At 49.3% G+C, this 7624-nt stretch overlaps 1 protein-coding gene across 1 annotated transcript in view; it reads left to right on the forward strand.

Moving 5' to 3' along the window:
• The window catches only part of N4BP1 (NEDD4 binding protein 1), a 45948-nt gene extending 42783 nt beyond the window's left edge, over positions 1-3165 (forward strand). Inside the window, exons 6-7 of the mRNA XM_081217817.1 lie at positions 471-578; positions 2399-3165. Of these exons, the coding sequence (XP_081073943.1) occupies positions 471-578; positions 2399-2756 (466 nt within the window). The 3' untranslated portion in view covers positions 2757-3165. The remainder of the gene's footprint in view (positions 1-470; positions 579-2398) is intronic.
• The last annotated feature ends 4459 nt before the right edge of the window (positions 3166-7624 follow it).

The raw sequence follows: 7624 nt of genomic DNA on the forward strand, positions 1-7624 counted from the left end.
ATACCAGTCATGTGGACTTTTTTCTTTTTTAAACATTTTTGTAGACTTGATAAATCATGCTCAACTGACCTTCAATATTCTTTCTTCATACACTGTTTCCCTTTTTTAAAAGATCATCAGTGGGTTTGCTTATGGACTCATTTATTCAAAAATTAAACCTTGGCTGAGCACCTGTCGTATCCTAAGCACCTGTTGTATCCTAAGACAGTCTTCCAGTCTTATTTTTCAAAGTTACATTGAAAGTCAGGAGAAGAAACTGCTTCCCAGGCCCAGATAAAAATCTGAAAGTCTTGCTAAGAAATGTGAGAGCCAATAGGGTAAAAGTTTCTTACTCTATTGTATTGACCAATATTTGTATCCAAAAGAGAAATTAAAATGGTTTAACTGTGGTGTATTTGTTTTTTGCTTGAGGCAGTTAAGCAGTCTTTTAGTTTTTTTCTCCAGCATTGTAATTGTTCTCCATGTTGTAGATTGCTCCAGTATACCTTTGTGGGGGACATATTTATGGTTCCTGATGATCCTCTGGGAAGAAGTGGACCTCGATTAGAAGAATTTCTTCGGAAGGAAGTCTTCCTTAGGTATTTCCTTTTCCAGATTGTCTTGCGTTTACAAGTTTGTTCAGTTCTTTGTGCTTCAGGGCGAGTGCTCTCTCTCTAAAAATTAAAAATGGCGTTTTATGTTTTAAAATAGCCTTAGATTTAGTGCTGGTGAAATATATGTGGAATGTCTCCCAAAGACCAAATCTTCATTTGTGGTCCTTTTGGTTTTAATCCCAGGAGAGGATGGGGAGCCAGATTTTCTGTAGGTCTAAGAGGACAAAGCAGATTTTGCTAGTGGTCAGTTATTAGTGAATGCTGCTTGGGTTCATTGTGTGTGTCTGAATATCTTTTTTAAATTCATTTTCCCAAGTCATTTGCTTTGAATATTTTATGCTTATATCAGTTTATTTACTATTCAGGAATCACTGCCTGGGGAAGTGTTACTTTCTACCTCACTTAATAGAGAAGCCAGTATTCTTTATTTATCTGAAATTGATTTGATAGCTTAGGTTTTCTTTGTTGTAGATTAGGGGTTTTTGCTTGTTTGTATTTAAAGACATGTTGCTAGTGGTTGTTTCTGTTTTCAGAATTCTCAAGTAATGGACGCTGTTAACTCAAGTGTCCTGTGTGCCCAAGTGGCAGATCATATTCCACAGTGATAGACCTTTTCCCTCTTTTAAAGTAAAACAGGCTACATTTCTGTGTATTTCTCAGCAGATGTTTGCACAGGGATGCTATGGAGGTCTAAACTGAAAGGAGTCAGACGCACAGCTCCCCCAGCTTTTTAAGGCAGTGAGACTATAGCTGATCCTTTCCATTTATAACAGGATCCTTTGGGGGGACGGGTGGTCCACACAGAGCTGTCTTCTGCACACAAGACCAGCATGATTTCAGCTCCCAGGTCTTGTGAATCATTTCTCTTTTGAGCCTTTGGGTTTCATTACACAGATGAGGACTTAGTTCCCAAAGGTCCTGCTTCTCTACCGACACGAAGAGAACGGCAGCCATTTTTAACACCTGTTGGATGTCCGTATGTCTCATTTTTCTTTCAGAAGTCTGAACTTGGAAATCCTCTGCTAGGCTTTAAGACCTGAGGCCTGTGTGCAAGCATCAAGGCCCATGGGTCAAACAATGGAAGGAGAGCTCTGGCTCCTTCTACAGCCTCAGCAGCCCGGCAGCAGGGTCAGTCCTGCCTGCTCACCTGATGGCTCTTCACAAAAGTGTTAACTAATTGAATAAGAAGTTAGTAATAGCTCCCCCCACAGAGGGACTGAGCTTCTGAAGGTGCGAAAAGTGTTCAGTCCACCCCATTTTTCAGCTGCAAGGCAGAGTCAAGTGGGAGGCTTTTTAACAGTACGGACGCTGTATACACACTCACGTGCATTCAAGTTGTGGGCACCAACGTCTCACTCCGACTTGGGGGGCTAGGGCAGCCTCTCTGCCCAAAGTGGGTTCCTTTTTCTCAGCCCCGTCAACCAGGCTCCACAGAATCAGAATCTGCAGGAGAGTAGGGCCCTGTTTCCAGTTCTTTTGAAAGCTTCCAGGTGATTCTGGTACGCCCTGGTTTAGAGCCAAGCAGCTGGATAGGGTCAGTCCTCACAGCAGCAGGCCAGGGAGGTGGAGTCGCTCATGAAGAGCTAGCATTCCCTGTCATGACTGGTGGGGGATTGGTGTCATTGGCATCCTCACGGGCCCCTCTGTGGACAGCTGCCATCCCCGCCTTGGCTGCAGTCTTCTGTCTTGCCTTCAGAGGCCAGAGAGCAAGCAGCTCCTTGAGCCTTGATGTCAGCAGCAGGTGTTTAGACAGATTTCTTGTTTATCTCATAACCCAGCTCACCAGGACTTGCTTCCATTCACAGAGATATGCAGCCCCTACTCAGTGCCCTGCCAAATATGGGCATGTTTGACCCCAGCTTCAGAGTCCCTGGCACCCAGGCAGCCAGCACCAGCCACCAGCCTCCAGCCCGGATTCAGGGCACCCCACCCAGCCACTGGCTTCCTCAGCAACCCCGCTTCCCACTTTTGCCAAACCTTCCCAACATCCAGCAGAACCTGCCCATGCCAGCACAGAGATCTTCTGCGGAAACCAACGAGCTAAGGGAAGCCCTTCTGAAGATCTTCCCTGACTCAGAGCAAAGACTGAAAATCGACCAGATCTTGGCAGCTCATCCGTACATGAAAGACCTGAACGCGCTTTCCGCCATGGTGTTGGACTGAAGGCCGTCGGGAACTGGGGCTCTGGGCTGAAGATGCACTCAAGCTAGTATCTGCACATGGCAGCAGGAAGTGACATAATGTGAAGAAACCAATTTCCCAGTGGAAATGCTGTTGTAGTGTATAGAAAAAAAACAGATGTTTTGTGTATAAAAAAATCTGGGTTTTCAAAACCAGCTTTTTTCTATATATAAATTATGCTGCTATTACAGATTTAACATTTTCTGTAAAAGGAAAGTCTACATTTTCTGCCTGTTCAGAACTGTTTAATAGCAGTTACTCTTGAGTGTACTTAACATTTTTATGTTTTTTAAACTATTTTCCTTAACGCTGAAAATATTGACAAATGGATATGATTAGCCTTTCTAAATAAAAAAAAGAGTTGCTTTCTTAGGGAAAGCAAGACCTCTTATATTTTCTTGAGATGACTATGTCACATCCGCTAACATGAAGTGTGCTCACCCCTCCCAGCCTCCTCTGCCCTCACCCCTGGAATTAGAGTCCCTAGGAGTTAATTTTGCTCCTCTGGGGTCTTTCATTGGAGCCATTTGTGAGAGTGAACAAGTAGTGCCACTAGATGGCACCTTGTGCCTAGCCGTTGTTAACGACCAGGGCAAAGTTAATCGCACAGAACATCCAGGCCGGAGGAAACTTGAGAGCTCACGTAGTCTAGCCCTTCCTCCCCTCCCACCCTGCAGAAGAGGGAACTGAGGCTCGGAGTGCCCTCTGTCTGGACGCACCCAAGTCCACAGCCGTGGACCGGATTCCTCGTCCTGGGCTCAGACACACTCACCAGCCAGTCCCTGACTGACTCTAGAAGTTACACATTAGCTTCTGAAGATACTAGTGGGATGTGAGAAAGTTTAGTGAAAAGCCCCATCATTATAGTAATTTTGTGTCCACAACCTTGGGAGACACCCCCCCACCATGTGAAGTTTGTGCAGCTTTGCCAAAAAAATGGTTTTCTATTCTCAAGAATGACCCAAGCCGGTAAATAGCATTAGTAGCTTCTGTGGGGACCCAGAGCCCCATGTTTATTTTTCCTGTGTTTGTCTCTCTGGTGTCCTCCTAAGCTGTCCTTCCTGTCTGTGAGTCTTTCTCAGAACTGACATCTTAGTATTGTGTTTTCAGTGTTGCCTAAATTCCGTGTCAGTGAAATGCTTTTTCTGGCTAATTAATTCTTAACATCTTTATTGTTCTCTGGACCTTCAAAGGGCTTCGTATTTTATACCTGTTCTCTCCCTAGGCTGCTCATGGTCAGTTTCACATCTGCCTTGTAGATCACATCTCTCCCGGTCCCCAGAAACAGCTGCCGAGGACTCGGTGCTGGTTTGTTCTTCATGGTAAGGGGACTTAGTTGGCCATGAGCTGACCTAGGTGTCTCCCCCCGATGCTCCCTCCAGGCGTGTCTGACCCCCGCATCCCTCGAGGGGCGAGTCCAGAGTCCTCCAGGTGGCCAAAGTCGTACTTCAATCATGTTTTCTCCTGGATGCCTTTAAGATGCATCCTACTGTGGAGCTGCTTGTCAGCAAGGGGGCAGGTTGCCCGAGTCACCCAGCTATGCACGTGGAGGTAGAAGACTCGAGGCAGGCCGGAAGGCAACATTAGTCCCAGCCCCTGTGCCTCAGCTTCACAACTGGTGGTTTTTAAAAACAACAGCAGAGGTGTGAGGGCTGGGTCTTGCAGTGACTCTGACCTGGGGTCAGGGTTTTGTCCAGCGGCCTTGCCAATCCAGCACTTCTTCTGTTTCAGAGGAGGATCTAGAGGGCACACCTTGATTGCCAGGACTTAGCCACAGGTCTTCCTGGAAGGGGGCTGAGCCTCCACTGATGCCAGGTAGAGCTGGCTAGGCCTAGAGGTCAGGAGTTTTCTGGGCTCCAGAAGTGACTTGACCTTTGACCTATGAATTGTGTAAGCCTCTGTGGTCTTAGTATTGTTGCTGAGAGCTCTACCTGCCCCTTTCCACTTTCTCGGCTGCAGGAAGGAAGAACATAGAAGACCAAGTGGGAGGAGTATCAGAAAAGCATTACTTATTTACCTTGGTAAATGAAACAATTCATGGTTCTTTCTGAAATCTGTCAAGTTTAGTTAAATTTAATATTTTAAAATTCAGTTTTCAAACGATTATTTTAAAAAGTCATTACTTGTTCTCAGGCTCCTCTTAATACTAGGATCAGTGTTGATGCTCTAAAACATTTCTTGGTGGTCTACCTCCCATGGAAGAGTTCTAAACTACCTTGGGAGTGTCAGCAGCAGTGCTTCCTGTAACTCCCTGGGGCTGTAGGGGGCTGTCGTGTGCGGTGGCTCTGCATCCCGTATTCCATGGCATTCCGTGGAATGAATGAAGTAGGTGGCAGGGCAGAGGATGCCACCCTCATTCAGTAGACTGGTGTCTGCTGCTCAGAGAGGTTGTCCAGGGTTAAAGAATAAGTAGGTGGTGATGCTGAGTGATTCGTGGGCCTGCATTCTGCCTCAGGCCCCAGGCTGCCGCCTCTGGGAGAAGAAGGACTGGTTTGACCTTTCTGTCAAGTAGCCGGTGTTTGAGACCCTGTAGGCTGCCAGCTAGAAAAACAGTAAGAAGGCCTCTCAGCCATCCTGGATGAAGGGTCAGCATTGTTCTGGCAGACATAGCAGGCCATGGCTGTGTCTCCAGGGATTCTGTGGGCCTCTTGCAGCTTTTGGTGTCAGTGAGAGGAGGGGTGGTTTTGCTTTATTGCCCGGGCTTATTGTGGCACGTGTGGAATATGATCCACACAAAGAAGCCCATGAGGCTCTGAGCTCACCCCGCCACCGCCAGGTCCGTGCCTCTCTCCCCAGGCACTGGGCCCGGGCACCACCCCCCTCTCAGGCCCAGCCTGCCTCCCACACACCTCTGAGACGCCGCGTCCTTTGGAGGTCCCTCCCCAGTTCCGCCTCCCCACCAGCCCTTCCGCGTCCCCACCTGTCCTTCCATCCGTCCGTCCGTCCCTGGGCCCATTTCCTCTCATCTCCCAACAGTTGTTTGTTTGGTTAGTTACTCAGACTCCATTTCTGCATTATCTACCTCTCCGTTATTCCTCACGTACTCCAGATCCTTGATATTAAAATAACCTGATTTCCCTAAGGAACTCTGTTGCTACTTCCCCCCTCACCCTTGCCACTCTTCACTCCCCTGTCTGCAAACTTGGCCTCCACCCCACCACGTGGGAGTAGTCTAGGAAAGTCGTCGGAGACCGCCCAGCTGCCAACTTCAGAGGCCTTTTCCCAGTCCTTAATCTCCGTGTCCACGTTCAGCGACCGTGGCATGACATCGTTGACCTTATTTCCCTATTTTCTGAGATTTCCCTCACTCCTAAACAGTCTTCATTCCTCTTCCTTCTTTTACCTAAAGGCCAGTTCAACAGGTGGTTCTCAAACCTTGGACCAGCTCTGGGACTCACAGTGGGGAGGGCAGCTATTAGTAAAAATGCAGATTGCTGGGCACTACCCCCAGAGATGTTTATGCAGTAGCTCTGGAGTAAAGCCTGGCAATCTGCAACTTCAGCAAGCTCCCTGGATGGTTCCCATGCAGGTGGCCCAGGGACCACATTTTGAGAAGCCCTCACCCTTCGGGGCCAGCACGCTTCCCTGACTCCCACCGCCCCTCTTTGCAATGGCTTCCAGTCCCAGCTTCAGCCCTGCCCTTCACGAGTTCATTTCTAGCTCTCTCTAGAAGCCCTGGGACATCCTCAGACCCACTGCCCCCCAGGCACTGGGCCTGCGTCTGTTCCTTGCTCTCCTTTCCCGCCCCACCCCCCGCCACAAGATCTCCTTGCCCACCCTTGTCCCTTATTGGCCACTGCCCCCCAGTCACGCTCTCATGGCCTCCCTGTGGGCGTCAGCCTCTGACCAGTCAGCCCGCCTCTCAGCTTTCCCCCTCTCCCTCCCAGACTCCACAACCGCTAGATTTATCTTCTAAGAACACATTTCTGCACACCCCTCTTCTTGTTCAGCGATCAGTGTCTCTCTTGGCCAGAGCGTCAAGTTCAGACCTCCCTGAGCTTAGTTAGTATCCTTGGCTGTCCACCTCCCAGTTGTACCTGACTGCCCACGTTGTATAGCCCACCTGCCCACTCACTGCAGCCACCCTATTTCCTCCGTTACCTGTGGGCTCCCACCTCTGAGTGCATCTCTTCTCTGCTAGAAATGCCCTTTCTCCCACACGGCTTCCCCGCTCAGAGGCCCAGCCCTGCGTCCTCTGTACCCTCGCCTAAAGCTTCTGACAGAAGCAGCCTCATGGTGTTCTGTGACCCCATAGCACTCGTGTCTTGCTTTCAGCGCTTGCCACTCTGGCTGGTGTCACTGCAGCTGATTGTGTACCGTGTCTTACCTCCTTTTCTAGACTGTGAGCTCCTCGTGGGCAGGGCTGTCTGTGTTCACTCTCTGTATTTCCCACAGCACCTAGCACAGTGCCTTGCACTTAATAGGTGCTGAATAAAGTCTGCTCAACTGAACTGGAGGATGGTGCCTTCTTGACAGCGGCATCTAGCAGCAAGCAAGGCCTTCGGAAATCAGATTCTCAGCAGTCACTCCCTGGAACCCCCGACTCTCCATTTTCCCTTCACGTCAAGGCTCTAACACCACCTGGTCCAGGGATGAGCACCTGCCCCGGGCTGAGCCAAGCAGTGTGCTCTGACGTCCTGCCCACAGGCGGCCGGGACAGACACCTGGCCAAGCTAAGGCCAGTCAGGACCACTCCTTGGAATTGTCCCCTCTGCTGGTGGTGGGGGAGGCTACAGAGTGTCACACCCAGGTCTGTTGGAGGCTGCTTCCTGCCCTGGGTCGGGGGAGGAGCCGGTCTATAGTGGGAGAGAAGCAGAAGCGTGACAGCAAGACTCCTGGTGGCATGAGTT

Source organism: Mesoplodon bidens (genome assembly GCF_964165515.1).
Source record: "Mesoplodon bidens genome assembly, chromosome: 18".
Classification (NCBI taxonomy): domain Eukaryota; kingdom Metazoa; phylum Chordata; class Mammalia; order Artiodactyla; family Ziphiidae; genus Mesoplodon; species Mesoplodon bidens.